This window comes from Mus pahari, chromosome 2, assembly GCF_900095145.1.
Source record: "Mus pahari chromosome 2, PAHARI_EIJ_v1.1, whole genome shotgun sequence".
In the NCBI taxonomy this organism is placed as follows: Eukaryota; Metazoa; Chordata; class Mammalia; order Rodentia; family Muridae; genus Mus; species Mus pahari.
The window spans coordinates 73,853,755-73,871,203 of NC_034591.1; the positions used below are offsets into that span (position 1 = coordinate 73,853,755).

General features: G+C 48.5%; 1 protein-coding gene across 2 annotated transcripts in view; it reads left to right on the forward strand.

Annotated features, from left to right (window-relative positions):
• Positions 1-17,449, forward strand: part of Mindy4 (MINDY lysine 48 deubiquitinase 4) — a 103,650-nt gene that overhangs the window by 36,853 nt on the left and 49,348 nt on the right. For both annotated transcript variants that reach the window (XM_021190936.1, XM_029535588.1), the window contains 3 exons: positions 9,624-9,679; positions 14,335-14,441; positions 16,871-16,987. In XM_021190936.1, coding sequence (XP_021046595.1) covers positions 9,624-9,679; positions 14,335-14,441; positions 16,871-16,987 — 280 coding nt within the window. The remainder of the gene's footprint in view (positions 1-9,623; positions 9,680-14,334; positions 14,442-16,870; positions 16,988-17,449) is intronic.

Sequence of the window (17,449 nt, forward strand, 5' to 3'; positions counted from 1 at the left end):
GAAGAAGAAGAAGAAGAAGAAGAAGAAGAAGAAGAAGAAGAAGAAGAAGAAGAAGAAGAAGAAGAAGAAGAAGAAGAAGAAGAAGACCACGACAGAAGAGGGGAAGGAGGAGGAGGAGGAAAAGAATTTTTATTCTATTCTGAAGGTTGCCATTTGGGGAACTGGCAAGTAGCGTGTGAAGTGGAGGCTTGTTGAAGTCCCCGAGCTACACATTGTGATGGTTAAAGCACACAATGACTTCTGGATAACCCGAAGTCCTTCCCGAGACCTCATGTTCTCTGTGGCTTAATTTTAAAAACGTCTGCTGATCATCTGGTGGTGGAGGGAGGCAGAGGAAGCCCCTCCAGAGGCTTAGACACCTCCCATTCGTCACCCTGGCCCCCAGTGGTGAGATGGGCGGGAGGTTCCGTCCTCTCATGAGCTTGTTAGCAACCCCAACAGGTGGCTTCCCAGCGTGGTTTGCATCCAACCTCAGCACCGCACCTCCACCTTCCCATAGGGACTTCATCCATGACTGCATAGGAAGCCAGAGAAATGGGGAACAGCGAGGTGAAAGAAGGAAGCAAAGGAGCCTTTGCTGTGGAGAGCCCAGAGGGTTTTAAAAGCCTTTCGTATCAGCAGGTCTGAGGACGGGACACACCGGGCAGCGGCTTCTCCACAGAGCAGCCTTTAAGAGCATGGCTCTGCTGGGAACGAAGGAAAAGAGCAGCATGCAGCTGCTCCTGAGGGGTCTGGGGTAGGATGTGTCTGAAGGGCTGAAGCCAGGAGCACCATATGTTAGCATCCTTAGAGCAATCTCAGAGACACCGCAGGTAAAATGGGGGTGGTGCGAGACTTGATTAGCTCTGCAGCCAGCAATGTCAGTCTTGTTTGGTGTGTGCAGTCCTGACGACTCTGCCAGATTCCTGTCTGGCTCTCAAGGACAGCATCCCTGCCCTTGTTGCATGCCTCTGGTGCACCTTGAGTGGGACACTTCGTCATGTGGATGTAGACATGCTCCTAAGGCAGGGAGTGTTGCACAGCATTCAAAAAGCCATTCTGTCCCTTGAGCCTGTCCCTTCTTTAGGAATGTCTGTGGGTATTTGTTTTCATCAGGCACCTTTTCAGCATCAGTTATTTCGTATTTGAAATCTCTCATAAGTTGGTGTGAATTACATCATTAAATTTTCTACTGTTAAAGTCTTGCGTCTTTGAGGGGTCATCCTTTCCTTGAAACTCATGGCCAGTGCAGTTGCCAGTGTTTCATAACTCACACTCACGTGGGCAAGTGTGAGTTTCCTGGAGGTTGTTGTATTTGCACCATCCTTTGCCACCGTCTCAGCTAGTACAAAGCAGCTGCTGTGTGTGTGTGTGCATGTGTGTTCCTGTCACTCACTTAGTTTATGCAGCCTTCTTTGAGGGAAGGTTGTTTTTATCAATAAGAAAACTGTTGCTGCAGAGATTCAGGGTGCTCTCCTGAAACTCCTACCCAAGTGGGGTCCCAGATTAGAAAGGCCACATTCAGAGTGGAAACTGGGGAGAGTTCTATTGGATCTGGTGGCACAAATCGGCAAGAACCATGCACGCACGCACGCACGCACGCACGCACGCACGCACGCACGGTGCTCAGGCTGCGCTTGAATTCTGGCTTGAGGGCTTCTCTGGTCTCCAGTCCCTGTGTGTGTGCATGCTGGGGCCACAGGCACGACCCATCCTGCCTGGTGCGAGTATAGCTTCAGATTTCCTGTTCCGGCTTGAGGCAATTTTTTGATTTTATTCTTCTTAAATTAAATATTGTTTTGTGTGTGTGTGTGTGTGTGTGTGTGCGTGCAGAGCTCCAGAGGCCAGCAGTGTGGAATGGGCTCTTTCCTTCTAGCTTTAAGTGGGCCTGAGCTCCAATCACCAGGTTAGTATGTCAAGTACCTTTACCTACCATGCCATCTCACCGGCCTAAATTTGAGATCATTCTAGAAGAATTGTCCAGTGTGGTTTGCTAGTTTTCAAATACCTTGTTTTGACCTTGGTTATCCGCTTCTCTCTGAAGACATTCTGTTTGAAATGTTTTAACCCCTCTCTTGCCCTCTTAGTACTGTCCTTTCTAACTTGTCAGTTATGATGAATCAGGCTAGCAGATGGAGGACCCCCAAGGGGGCACCTCCGGTAGTCTCCTCAGGAAACCAGCTTTGGGGATTGCTGAACCACTTTTACTTTCCGTGAGTCTTGTACTTTCCTGATTTTTCAGGACTTGGCTCTTTGCTGTAAAATTTCCACAATAACAGGTTCCTTAGGACACTCACTCCCCGCTGTTAACCATGTAACAGCTTCCCAGAGCTGAGTTTTCTGTGTAGCCAGTTTGAAATAGTTCTAACGTCTACTATCATTTCTTTAGCATTACTAATGTCTTTTTTTGGAGGACTGTAGAGGAGCTATCTTTATTATTGGATTTCTAAGAAAAAAAATTCTTTGCAGTCAGAAATATAGCTTGGAATATTTTGAAAATTGCAGCTTGCTTGTGTGCAGCTTTTGTAATTAAAGCCGTATGGACGTGCCAAGGATATATATTATATATATATATATATATATATATATATATATATATATATATATTGTTTAATAGTTGGCTGTGTTAAATCACGCATATTATTTTGACCTTTAAATATTCTTAGTTGTTTTTTTTTTCCCTGTTTGAGGTATTGTTTGCTGAGAGGTGTGCTAAAACTCCCTACTGTGCTCACAGGTAACCTTCACCCCTACTGTGCTCACAGGTAACCTTCCCCCTTTGTTCTGTCACGGACTTGTTCCTGTGCTTTGGGAGGGTTGTTAGGAGTACAGAGATTCATGGTGGGTGCATTTCCCCTTTTAAATTCTGTAACAAGTAGGTTTATCGCTAATAATATTTAATTCCAAAGTCCATTCCTCTGATAACATGTCTCATGAGCTTTAGAACTGCTAGTATACATGCGTGTTTCCCATGTTTTGCTGTTAAGCTTTTGCATTTCTTTTGAAAGAACTTACAGGTAATAATGCAGTCTGTCTGACTGTCTCTTTTTGAAGATTAATTTATCTTCATTTTCTTTTTTTTTAAAGATTTATTTATTTATTATTATATGTAAGTACACTGTAGCTGTCTTCAGATGCACCAGAAGAGGGCATCAGATCTCATTACAGATGGTTGTGAGCCACCATGTGGTTGCTGGGAATCGAACTCACGACCTTTGGAAGAACAGTCAGTGCTTAACCGCTGAGCCATCTCTCCAGCCCCTTATCTTCATTTTCTGTGTATGGGGTGTTTTGCTCACATGTATTTGTCTGTGTATCATGTGCATTCAGAGACCGCAGAGGTCAGCAGAGGGCGCTGGATCCCCTGGAACTGGAGTGATGGATGGTTTTGGGCCACCGTGTGGGTGCTGGGACTTGAACCCTCAGGTCGAGGAGCCAATGTTCTTATTCTGGAGCTCCCTTCTGGAGCCATCTCTCCAGCCTGTGTCAGACTTTTCACTGCAGGTTTAATCAACTTGCATTCCTCAGTCACGGACATAATAGCTTTTCTTTGTCTTGTTACTTTATATTTTTGTTATACTACATTTTCCTTATTTTCTTCTTGTCTTTGACCGTTGTAAACATTTAATGCAGTCATGTAATCTTCACCCCTGTAGTTCTAAAACACTTTCTTCATGCAAGATCCCTTATTCGTTCCTTAGGCGGTACCTCTCAGTCTCCTGACCTCTTAGCTCTGGGTATCTGGCAAGGTGTGATATTTCACACAAATGGGTTTGTGTGGTATGTGTGACCTTTGGTGCCTGATTTCTTTGAGGGTCAGTGGCACTGTGGCATGTTCAGAACCCATTCCTTTATGTGGTAGATTAGTGTTCCACTGTTTCTCCAAGTCGTTACTGATAGGCATTTAGGTAACTTCCGCCCTAGGGCTACTGTAATGCTGTGTGGACATTCCTGTTCGTGTTTTGTCCAGTTCCTGCCTTCAGTTCTTTGGCCTAGGACTACTCCTGCAGAGTCAGATGTTTAACCTAAACTAACCAAGAAGCCGCTGGCTGCTTTCTGGTGGCATGTCTGTTGGAATTCCCCGACGCTCCCCCTTTGGTTTGAAGATTACATACAGGTTATTCCACTCTCCGTAGCTACTCCTACATCTTTATTGTGATTGGCTTGGCAGCTCAAGACTGGTCAGTCTACTTGTCAGCAGGGAGATTTAGCCTGGCGACCACTTTCCCTGTGTCTCTGTCTTTACTGTTCCCCGTGGGTGTGGTCATTACTTCTTTTATTGCTTTTTTCCAGTCTCTTACCACAGTTCTCTTTTCTTTTTTCCTGAAACAGGCCCTCAGTCATTTACTCAGTGAAGGTCTGTGAGAATCAACTAGTTGTTTTTGCCTGGGACTGTCTTTGGCTTATCTTTAATGATAATTTTTAATGATAATGAAAATTCCCATTCAGTGGTTGTTTTTCTCTAATCACTCTGAAGGTGTCTTCCCGCCTTTATTGAGAAGTCTTTTGTTCAGGTTGTCGCTAGGCAATCTAGCTTTTCTCTAAGGACTTTCTTGTTCTCTGGCATTCTGACCATCTCAGCACAACACACCTAGATGTGAGTTGATGTTTACACGTCTTGTTGAGCCTGGAAATTCTTAGCAACTTCCTTTTTAAAGTATTTTCCTGCATTCTGTTCTCTCTTCCCTCCGGCCACTCCTTTTCAGGGGACACTGAACTCCAGTACTTTTCTCTCCAGCGACCTCTCATCTTCTCTTTCTGGACTGAGTCACAGCTGGTACTGTCCATTAATAGCTCCTCAGACTCCTCATTGGCTCCCATCTGCTGCTCAGGCTGACCAAAAAAAAAAAAAAAAGAAGTCCAAACTTGCAGTACAACCGAAAGCATGGTAAATGACCACCTGTGTCTCTGTCACCTACATCCAGCAGTTGCTAAGCTCTGTGTGCCTTTTTTCTTACTAATGTACATATTTGTGTTTACACACTGTTTTACTGAGAGTAAAGTCAGTGTCATGAAATTCAGCTCAAATTTCCTAAGGTCAAGAACATTTTCTTCCCATTCACAGGGCTGTTTTCCCCCTCTGGGAAGTTGACATTAATCCAATAGTATTATCTGTAGCCTTTTATGAAACCTGTAACGAAGCTGGCCAAGTGTTCAGTGGTGGGCACAGGAGAATGAGACACCTCTTTCTTTTTCCATCCTTTTATTAAAACTAGCTTCTTTTCTCATACAGTATATCCTGATTACAGTTTCCCTTCCCCCTGCCCCTCCCAGTTCCTCCTCGCCTCCCATCCCATCCGGAGCCACTTCTTTTCTGTCTCTCATTAGAAGAGAACAGGGTCCTAAGAGATAATAACAAAAGCACAATACATAAACTATAGTAAGATATTACGAAGCTATAATACTGCAGTTGGACAATGCAAACCAACAGAGGGAAAGAGCCCCGAGAGAGGGTGTAGGATCAGACTCACTCACATGCTCAGAAGTCCATAAAAGTACTGAACTGAGCTGTAATACACAGTGGACCTGCCGCAGACCCAGCAGGCCCCGTGTCCCTGCTTCAGTCTCTGTGAGCTTTGATCAGTTGATCTAAAGGGCCCTGTTCTCCTGGTGCCCTCCATCCCCTCTGGTGTCCTCCATCCCCTCTGGTGCCCTCCATCCCCTCTGGTGTCCTCCATCCCCTCTGGTGCCCTCCATCCCCTCTGGCTCCTACACTCCTCCTGCCTCTCTTCCACTGGGTTCTCTGAGCTCTGAGGAGACGAGTTTGGGGGAGACGTCCCATTTAGAGCTGTGTGTTTCAAGAACTCTCTGCATGATGCTAGCTGTGCATTTGTTCCCATCTGCTGTTGGAGGAACCGTCTGATGATGACTGAATAAGGCTCCGATCTATGAGTACAGCAGCAGCAGGAGTCATTTTATTGTTTTGTTTTGTTTTGTTTTGTTTTGTTTTGTTTTGTTTTGTTTTTTTTGTGTGTGTGTTTTCGAGACAGGGTTTCTCTGTATAGCCCTCGCTGTCCTGGAACTCACTNTGTAGACCAGGCTGGCCTCNAACTCAGAAATCNGCCTGCCTCTGCCTCCCAAGTGCTGGGATTAAAGGCGTGCGCCACCACCGCCCGTGTGTTGTGTTTTGTTTGTTTGTTTGTTTGTTTTTTACCAATAGTACTGTATTTGACTTTCCCCTAGGTCTCCGGGCTATCTAGAGGTCTTGGTCACCCAAGCAGTGTTTTGGGTAAGGGTTCCATCTCATGGAGTGGACCTTAAGCCAAATCAGACACTGGTTGGCTACTCCCCCTGCTTTGTGCCACCATTGCCCTCGCATATTTTGCAAACAGGACAAGTTGTAGGTCAAAGGTTTTTTGGCTGGGTTAGCGTTTGGTAGCGGGCAGAGTACCTTCCCATACCAAAGACACTAGGACATGGGGGCGAGGGCTCAGTGTAGGCACCATCTTGACCTCTCTGTTCAGTGAGTTGTGTGGGGGTTGTCTTTAGCAGTAGGCCTTGCTGTCAGGTTGTGGGGAGGGACCTACAGTCTTGGACGCAGCCTGGGTCGTTTGGGGATTTCCACAGGACACCTTTGGCCAACCTCTCAGTGGCTCTTTCTTTCCACACAAGGATTCAGTTATTCAGGGACTGAGTCCTGGTCCTGGACTCCTGAACACAGGACCCTGGCTCTGCTTGCCTTGTGGATAAGGCACAGAAATGGGGTGAAGGTCATCTGGGTATGACAAAATTCGTGCCTGTCATTGGCCCTTGATGCTCGCCTCTGAGTTATCTGTACAGTGGCCCTTGGAGAAAGCATTTTGAAGACTTGATTTATTGTTTTGTCTTTGTCATTTTAGTAGTTCTCACTCAAAGGCAAGAACACTCTTTTAAGCTGACCTTTTAAACTCCACAGCGCTTATGCCACAAAGGACACTTGAAAGGAACAATAGCACATTCTCCACATGTGAGCACACTTGAGGCCTCCTTTGGTGAGGAGATCTATGGGACACGGGCACAAAGGTTCTAAGCCTCTCCTTCGGCTGATGGATAGCTCTCCGGGTGGAAGTCCCATGACTGGGAGAGGCCCTGCTGTTCCTGGCCCAGGGTACATACCGTCCCCACCCTCTCAGGAGCTACCAGGCACATTTGAGACCGTGGCCTATCATCTCTAGCATTCCATAGAAATTTCTGCCAAGGGCAGCACGTGCAAATTAAAGGAGTGAACGGAATGGAGTGTTTGAAACCAGTGGCCAGGGTTCGAGTCCCTGTGTTGGCAGTTCTAAGTTGTGCATGCTTGGGTAAATCAATGAGTTTCTGTGAGGACTATTGCATCATTTAACATCCTCCGAGGAGCACCGGCTAGTGCTGGACACCCAGTACTCAGTGAGCCAAGAGGATGCTATGGTCCTGTTTCCCTCCTTGGTGCCACAGTAAGTCTCCCACTCTGTGGCTGAGCAACATGAAGGTAACATCTCAGTTCTGAAGGCTGAGGTCCAAAATCAGCTTCACCAGCCCAAGGCCAAGGAGCTGGCATGGGTAGCTCTTCCTCTGCACTCTTCCCCCTGCAAAGTGTGTCTGCCCACTGTCAGTGTTCACCACCAGATCTCCTGGATTAGATCTCCCTTGATTTGTGACACGTGCACTGTTTCTACCTCCAGACCCAGGGTCGTCCTCCCATCTCAGATCTTCCACATGCTGATTTTTGTTGTAAGATAACGGCTTCAGGTTCTGGCAGTTAGAATGTGGATATCTTTGTGGCCAAGCCAGCCACACCATCTTGCCCTTTTGTTGCCCAGGAGACAGACCTGATAGAGAGTACTTCATTTGTGCTGGGATGTGAATACATGCTTTAGGCGTGTGTGTGTGTGTGGGGGGGGGGCACGGAACACTGCAGTTTGGCTTCAGGGCAATGGGAATCTGTCGGTGTTCAGGGTAAAGTGGCTTCTCCTGAAGTTCTCAGCACAGGGCTGTGCAGGTGGAGTGTGATGGCTTAGCTGCAGATGCCCCTGGGCAGGTGACAGGCCACGAAGAGCCTTGCAGAGCAGTCTTCGGAGACCGGGTTTATATTTTATAAGGAAGTTAGGTGAGATGGCTACTGCCATTAGCTTTGGAGTAGTGGTTTGAGTTCGATTCCTGTGCTGCCTCTTGCTTAGTGCAAGCCATGGAAAACTGCTGAACCTCTCTTGACACTGAGGGAAATAACTCCTTCAAAAAGTAGTTTTGAGAGACAGAAAGCCTTTGAGGTTTTCAAATCACATAGTCTAGTGCCTGAGATAACCCAGAGAGCCAGAGAGGACCTTGTTGTTAATGCTGCTGCGGTTGTTTTGGTAAACATGGGATTGTTGTGGATGTTGGTGATGAGGGGGTAGCAGGGACCTTTAAGTAGCTGTGCAGTGGGTGCAGTATCACATTGTCTGTACATGCCATGGGAAGATGTGGGGACTGAGGACGGGCCACTCCAGTTATTGGGATAGTATTAAGAGGCTGCTGAGACAAGTAGGTTGAAGAGGGCCCTGGTGGCTTTGGCGTGCTTGCGGGATGGCCTTGCTATCCCTACCCGAAATGCTTCACAAGGACCACAGAAACCGTCGTGGGCAAGTGCCTGGGCCTCGTGCTCCTCGCCTGTTCCTGGGTTCCTTGTCTTTTTCATCAAAGTACCCCGTCCTCAACCTTTGCTGTGGGGCAGATGAGCTGGGGAGAGCCTGAGGGAGGTTTTTGTTGATGCAGCTTGCTTTTGCCTCATGGTTGAGGTGGGGTGCTCTGCATCCAGACCCCTCTTCTCAGCTTCCCGGAGCATCCTGCCACTGTGTCCCACAAGCCCCTGTGAAGTGTTGGGCACAGGGCTCAGAGATTCTTTGGGTTTGGATGGGATGGACACAGGAGTAACCTGCTTGGCAGGGAGTGTGTCAGAACTCTGGAGCCACAGAGAAGATGAGAGTCCCACGGAGCACAGGCACAGACTCTGAGAACCGTGTGTCTCACACGGTCTTCATACACACCCTTCATACATCTTCAGGAGGAAGCCAGTTCAATGGAGGGCCCCAAGGAGAGACTATGATTGTTGCTGCAGTCATATCTTACCGTGCAAAGGCGGTGGAGGAAAATATATTTCAATGCCATGTTCAAAAGAACTGTCATTTTCAATATAGCAAATGAGGTTTTGGAGGATGATGTAAGTGTGTTGCTTTCAATGTGTTCTGTGTCCTTCAGTTCAGATTGAAGCGTGATGGAGGAAAACAAACCTGTGCAGAGCTACTACATGGGTGGAGCCTTTCTAGAAGGCTCTGAATTCACACACATGGATAACAAGTCAGATCCACATTGAAACACCCCAGAAATCTTGTTTAAATGGCCATACATTTTTTTTTTTTTAACATGGAAGCTGGGAGAGAAAAAAGGAAGGGAGGAAGGAAGGGAGGAAGGAAGGAAGAAAGGAACCTGACTTTGAATCCATGAGAAATGTGGCAGAAACACGGATGATAAGGCCTGACCTTTGCCTGACCCCACAGTGTGTCCCAGCGACATCAGTGAGCTCTGCTGTCATGCAGCCTACTCAAGGCACTCTCTGGGCCCCAGGGCCCCGGGTCCTTGGGGTCTTCTGTACACTTTGAGTTCCTCTGGCAGGCTCCTCTTCTACACTCACATTTTTCTTTTTCTTTCAGGAAAAATCAGCTGGTGTCTGACAGGACGGGTGGTGAGCCAGATGCCCTGCAGCTAGGTAGGTGAGGCTCCTCCCTCTGTGCGCTGTCTCTGTGTGCTGCTCTAGTCCTTGTCTCCATCTACTGCCTGCCTTTCTTTTCTAGCTAGTTTTTAAAAGAGGGATTGGAAGCTGGGTGGTGGTGGAATATACCTTTAATCCTGGAAGCAAAGGCAGACAGATCTCTGAGTTCAAGGCCAGCCTGGTCTATAGAGTGAGTTCCAGGATAGCCAGGGCTATACAGAGAAACCCTGTCTTGAAAAATAAAACAAAAACACAACAAGCAAACATACAAAACCCATATATATATATATGTGTGTTATATTGGTGGATGGAGTCACATGCTTGTAACCCCAGCACTCGGGAGACTATTGCAGGAGGATCCAAAGTTCGAAGGCAGCCTGGACCATATGGTTAGACCCCATCTCCCAAACCAAGTCAGATATCCAACCGAACAAAGAATATATTGTTTGCCCAAACCAGCCCAGCCAATGGAAACTAGGTTGCTTGTCCCTGGATCTGCACTGTACAGCTGTGCGCAGGAGCTCTTTGGGACCATTTAGAATGTTTCTGGATGATAGTTCCAGGTCAAAATATGAGGTAGCTTTGCTTGGGGTGGCATGTCCGTATAAAAGGTTTACAAGCATGATTGAGACACAAAATGCACAAAGCAGGGTGAGGGACTCGGCTTCCTCGCTCTGAACCGTGCCTCTCACACAGTTGACTGTACCTGTGCCACTGCACCGAGAGCAACACAGAACATTTATTTCCACTTTAGCTTTGAAGCAGTTTCTTTCTGTCTGCAATCCTTGAAGGCAGAGTCTGGTAGTCTCTCGAGTGGAGGCTGACAGGGCCGGGTTGGGCCTGAGAGGGCAGACCTGAGTACTCTCGAGTCAGCTCTCCTCCAGGAAGCCAGCCCCTTTACCTGTTTGCCTTTGTTTGGCACATTGAAGCTATTCACTTGCTTCTCTTCTTTCTCCCTTTAAAGCATTTCTTTGTAAGCTGTAGGAGGAGAGCAGCACTCTTAGAAGTGCCTGTGCTGGGCGCGCAGCCCACTGAGCTTTGATCTAGCTGAAAGTGCAGGGCAGGCTCTGATCATGGAGGCAGGCTTGTTTATGCTACACAACACACTTCAGAGGTCCCAGAGCCTCAGAAATCACCAGGAACGGCTGGTGGAGGTGATGTGGCGCTGCCCAGGAAGGGCAGGCTTCTGTCCATGGCTGTGCAGATTGAAGGATGGAGTCAAGAAATCCTGACATCCAAAGCCTCTGGCCTGTGCAGCTCTTGAAGCTTTTTTTGATGAAAGTGACTCATGTTTGCAGATAAAGCAGCACGGTGCCTGGCCTTCAGAACCCCTCGGAAGGAAGGCTTTTTAGCAGTTCCCAGAAGCCATTTGAAGTATATGCACATGCTTTCTGGAAGGATGGGACCCTCTCTGCTGCTGGCTTGGATGATGATTCAGGCAAGGAGAAGGAAGTAAAGGATGGGAAGAGAAGCGCAGAGAGAGCTTGAGGGCAGGGGATGTGGGGTGGAGAAGAGGCAGCGCATTCAGGGAGAGGATCCGCAGGCCCTTCTGTAGCCTTCCAGTCTAGGGCAGGAGCCTTTGAAGCCCCCTGCAGGCATAGGAGAGGCTTTGCTGAGTGGAGGACATCTTTTATTCTTGGAGGGCTGAACTGGATGGGACAAAGGAGAGAAATGTGTGAACTTCAAGGGATACAGGAGAGAGTTCTGTGGCGGGCTCTGGAAGGCATTTAGGTTAGACTTTGAAGGACGGGCGTGGTCTCATCCAAGGAAGATGCGAAGGAACTGCACAAGTTGAGGCAGTATGAGAGTGAGAGAGGAGCAGGGCCTGAGGGAAGTGGCTGTCAAAACGGGGCTGGAACAGACAGGCAGAGAGGATTCTGAGTGCTGTGCCAAGGTTTGGACTAAATCACTGGGTACCAGGAGCTGCTGAAGATTGGGGCTATGCATTGGGCTGTGTAGACTTGGCATAGGACAGATTTCAACATAGGAACCCCAGAAAGGGCCTGATGAACTCTTGAGAGAGGCAGGGCAGAGTGGTGAGGTTCCTTTGTCCCTAGTCAGCCCTCAGAGTATTTCAAGACATGCGCATATACCATCTTAACAGGCTGCTTCCCTGACTCTGCTGCAGAAGCTCCGCCCAGGCTCCTCCTCCACTGTATTCACCATTGTGTTTGAGGTGCTGCATTTCTTTATCTGGGCTGGGATCTCTTGGAGAACAGAATGGTACCTCCATCCATTCTGGGCCTCTCTGTCCCACACTGTCCCATTCCATTGCATCCCAAACCCATCCCATCTTTAGTATATTAGCTATGGATGTTTAATAGAGCCTGGTGATGCAGACCTGTAATTCCACCTTCTTGGAAGTCTAGGCAAGAGGATTACCATGAGTTCAAGGCCAACCTGGGTTACAAAGTGAGTTCAAAGTCAGGGCAACCCTATCTCAAAACGTCAGCACTGTGCCTCTTGCTCTCTTTGGATCCCACTTCAAGGGAAATGTGACTCCTCCTCCTCCTCCTCCTCCTCCTCCTTCTTCTCTCTCTCCCCCCTCCCCCTCCCCCTTCCCCTCCCCCCTCTCCCTCTCCCTCTCCCTCTCTCTCTCCCCACCCACGTTACCCCTTGCCCCCTCCTATCTCCTTCCCCTTCAAAGGGTCTATGAAATGGGAAAACAAACCCCTAGCTTCTGTTCAACCCAACATTCATAAGTGGCCTTAAAAATAGCATTCTCAAACCACTGGCATTTGCAGACAGTTTGGTGTCTTGGCCAGCATGTCATTCCCCAGTGTTTTGTTTTTCCCTTGCATGGCGGTCTTGCCACATCTGGCCCTGCGGTCTTGCCACATCTGGCCCTGAGGCCTGCTATGTGGTCCTGAACCAGCTCCCTGTGCTGGGCCAGGTCCTCTCTGCAGAAGCCAAGGGAGGCTGCCTGTTCTTCAGCTCACCCCCACGCCCTATGTGTTATGGGATCCTGCTTCCTAGACACCTATCCTCTATCCTAGACTCGGATCCCTCCCCAACCCCCACCCAATATAACAAACAAAGTTCTCCAAATGAGCTTAAATACTCTCCTTTGTACCCCCCGAACCCCCCACCCTGGCTAACCCAAGCATTGCAGGGAGCCCTTGAGGGCTGGTAGCATCACTTAGGTTGCTCTGCCCGGTAGACTCGGGCCTCTGATGCCTGTTGTGGGATTAGCCACACATCTCTGCTCTCACCGCGTATCTTTACAAAGTCTGCCTGTCAGCATGTTCTTCTTCCTTTCTGCCCTTATTTCCCTTCAGCCCCCACTATCTTAGGCATGCGCTGCATCTGTTCCTGCACAGTCCGGGGCATTGCTTGGTATGCATGTGTCTTTATTTGCCATCTCATTTGATTTCTTCCTTTCCCTACGCAGCACCATGTCTCTAAAATCCATTCACATTGCTGCGTGAACATCTGGTTTCCATTTCTGGTTATTTTTGTAAGGCTATGGTCACAGGGTAACGTTTCCAGAGATTCAAACTAAGAATGGTCTCATTTAAATCTAGCTTCTTACTTAAAGTTCAGCCTTAGTAAAATATCCGTTGACAGTTTCATACATGTACAGAGCAGATTTTAGTCACTTTTACCCCGCTTGCTGTCTCTCATCCCCTGCACCCCCCCCCCCCCCCGCTGAAGCCCTTTCTAACGGTCCATACCCCCACTTTCATGTCTTTATCTTTTTGTTCAGTGGATGAGTTTTCCCTGTGTGGTGGCTGGCTCTCCCCGATGGGGTAAGAGGTCGTGGAGTGAGATTACAAGTAGGCAGCTGTCCTGGGCACTGAGGAGGTAGCCCTCCCTCTGTGCCCTCCCCCCAGTGCCAGGCCCACCCTGGCACTTTGTCTGGGGAGTCTGTACTCAGCTTCGCCAGCCTGATTGCCCCAGGGGCCTTCTCCTTTCTAGTGTATGTTTCACAGAATGGGGGCAGGCTGGAGGGTCTTGCTAGCTGAGGTGTCACAGGTTGCTGCTGCCACCGCTGCAGACTCCGCCAGGGCTCACTTTCAGCCTCAGTCATCCCAGCTGTGCAAGGACATACCCAAGAGGTGTCCTGAGGTCCCTTCTGGGTGGAGGTCCAGGTGGGTTGGGGTATCAGTTGGCTTGCAGTCAGCTTGGCTGGCATCCTGCCACTTTCTCCCTGCCCAGCGTGGGGCAGTTATATCACTGCCTAGGCCTTGTGCCCTTGTAAGTGGGAGTAGGAGTAATCAAACTCTCAAAAGGCCAAGTTGGAGTTGGGTGGCACAATCAAGTGTTCAATAAATAATAGTGATGATTGTAAGAATTTCCTATTGTTTTTACACAAACCTGACTCCTCCTATGCTGACCTCTTGTCATGTGTCCCTGTGGCAACAGACTTGTGCCTCATGCCCACCGTTTTAAAGAATGTGTCAGCGCTGGGCCTGGCTGGGTTTGATTCACTCTGTCCACCTGTGGCACAGTGAAGGGGTGGTGGTGTCCAGGAGCGAGCGAGCCTCTCTTTGCTATCTTTCCTGGTTGGGGAGTCCTGAGGCCTGACATAGAGGTTGATGTCCAGGCTGAGGCACTTAATTAGGTTTCTCCAAACTCTTCCATGTGTTGGTGGTCTAAGTTGGTCCTGTTGCATTTCCCTTGAGACACGCCATGGCCTTGTTTTCTTTCAGAGGATGTTGAGGATGAGCTGATAAAGGAAGACATTGTCTTGTCTCCACCTCTGTCAATGCTCAAGCTTCAGACTGTGTCAAAGCCGATTGACCTCTCACTGGCTAAGGTAGGTGTCGATGCTGAGGCTCGGGGAGAGCACGGTACGCACACCTGATGCTGACAGCATAACTTTGATGCCTTTGCCTCCCTTGTAATCTCCTGGTCACCGTGGAAGTGGGAACTTTGATGTGATGTATAAGGAACCTGATCTTAGAGTAGGGAAGACCGTTTTAGTCCTGGCTATTCTCCTGCCTCCTTGTGACAAAGGGGTGAGGCTGGGGCCAGGTTTTCCTATTCTAGATGCTGTAGGACCCTGCTCTCTGATGGCCCAGAGCTGTCCCAACTGCAGCAGTGGGACATTAATGAGGTAGTTATCCTGTGAGACTGGCTGTGTGCCTACACTGATGCCATGCAGTAGGCTCTGGGCAGCTGCAGAGCTCGGACAGGAGGGGTGGCAGTCCTTCAGCATGCCCAGGTTTGAATGTATGGCCTCCTGGATGGACCTATGGCTGCAGGACACAGGTTTCCTGCCTTATGACCCCCTTGGCAGAGGTCCCATGTTCCTCAGGACCCTCAATTGCTAGTGTGACTTGCCCCTCCTTTGGCTAGAGGCCACTGCAAGATGGAGTGTTGTGCCTGCTGTCCCACAGCTCAGCCAGGACCCAGAAGAAAATCTAGAAGCTCCTAGAAACACAGCCGGCTTCTCCTCATTCCATTGACCTGTGCCTACTTAGCACGTAGCTCATGATGTAAAGATGTTTTTAGAGTTTATTTGTCCCCTATGCTCTCTGGCCAGCGTTTGAAGCTACAGAGGACCAGGCATATAAAAGAGAGCCCAGAGCCGGCCACCCATGCTCTAACCATCCATACCCGCAGCTGTGGTTCTCTGCACAAGGCACTGCCACTTGGTGCTCAGCCCTTGGAGGCATCCAGAGACTGCCCAGCAAGATGTCCCAAACCAATCAAAGGGACTGGGTTTCACAGATGGGAGAGGATGGGACTTCAGCTTCTGCATTGTTGTTAAACACACTGGTGTCCCAACACTGTCCCTATGACTAAGAGGATAGCAACAGAGTCCACCCAAAAGACCGAGTCTGTAGTTTTCAGGCTGTTGGCAATGCACCCTTAGCAATTCATGGATGCACTTGGCACAGGAAGGGAACTGAGCCCTGATGGATGAATTCATTTTTCCAACGTGCTGGGAGCCACATTTGATGGCAACATGTAGACAAATGTTGCTGTCATAGAGATCCCTTGTACTAAAGGAAGAGATGAAAGAGTTGATTGTAGTAAACAGTGATTCAGGTTCACAGGGGGAGCCTGACCCAGGGAGGGGCTTCAGATCAGCTTGCTGGGTCCTAGTGCCTTCCTAAGGCTTCAGAGTATCTCCCTCCCCCATTATAAAACTTCAACTGAAAACCATAGACCATCACGGAGTGTCAGAGAGTGGAGGCCTGTCAGCGTGCAGCATTGGTACTGCAAAGCTCTGGAGAGAGGTACTTTGGTTAGTAGACATGAACCACAACCAATATCCTCTGAAAGCTACAAATGCTGGAGAACTGGAGGGATGGAGACAAGCCTTGGGAGGTGATAGGATGCTCTGTGGGTGGCAGAGTTTTCTGTAAGATTTAAAGGGAGATCACTTACAGTGGCATCCTAGAGAGAATTCTCCCCCCGCCCCCCAGAAAGCTAGATAACATGCTTTTGACTTTACTCAGGGCTGTGGTCTGTGTTGCAATTACTCATATCTGTTGTGATGTAGAAGTAGCCAGAGACAAATATAAACAATGCCCATTGTTGTGTGCTAATAAAATTTTATTTACAAAACCAGGTAGGTGCTAGATTTAGTTTATGGACTATAGTTTGCCAACTTTGTGCCAGAGCTGTGGCTCTGAAACGTTGTAGCGAAGTTGAATCATTTGGGACAGTTTAAAATCTGATAATCTGATAAGGCAGAAAGCCATGGCTTCCATTCTTCTCTCTCTCTCTCTCTCTCTCTCTCTCTCTCTCTCTCTCTCTCTCTCTCTCTCAAAGTAACAACAACAAAAACCAAACAAACCTGTGGCTACCCGGCTCTCATACCCAGGAATGTGGATTGATTGATTGACCTGGCCCGTGGCCTACTCATCAGGATTATTTTTAAGTGTCCCTAGAGATAATTTTAATGTGAGGCCAGGTTGGAAACTTACAGTCTTTCCGATGAAGGATCTGAAGATCCCTGGTGAAGCCAAAGTTTTATATTTCAAGTTCTGTGTAAGGAAACTCTTGGCCCATGTTAGCATGGGCTGGTGTGGCTTATAGATGTTCCAGAGGTAAGACCCTTAAGGTCAAGTTTGTCTTCCTCAAATATGAGAAGAATGGGCTTGCAAAATAGAGACCACTGCCAGAAAATGCACTTCCTCCTAGAACCCGAGACCAACTCCTGCTGAGCCCATGCTGCAAGTCTTGTTATTGTTCATTTTTATAAACAGCCAATAAAATGCTTTTCCCTCCCAGGAGATAAAGACACTTCTGTTCGGCTCTACCTTTTGCTGCTTCAGTGAAGAATGGAAACTTCAGAACTTTTCCTTCAATGATATTGCCTCGTTAAAATACGGCATTGTGCAGAACAAGGCAGGTTGCTCTCGAGGTCTCCAGGGACCTTTCTTCTGGGTTGTCTTGCACAAAGTGGGGACAGGATTCATATGGTGACCTCTGAGAGCACCAGTGGGGTGGTAACCTGGCCTACCACAGGGTACAGGCAATTAAAACGGGGCTGCTAGAGCGAGAAGAGTCATTCTGATTCTGGCTGGGGACATTCTAGTCAAACTCACTTCCTGTGACACTGGGATGTCACCACGAGGGAGCAGAAGGTGGCCTTGAGCATACTTGGAGGCTTCATAGGCCTGACCTTGGGAGGAACTGGGGGGTTCAAAGGTAGAGCTGGAGAGGGTCACTTTCAAAAATGGAGGCCAGAGCATGGGAGCGGGGAGTTCAGTGCTATAAGAAATGCCAGGGCATCGTGTGCAAAGCAGGTGTCGGAAGAGCGAGCAGTGGATGTTACAGAGCCAGAGGTAGGTGTGGGAAGCTCTGTAC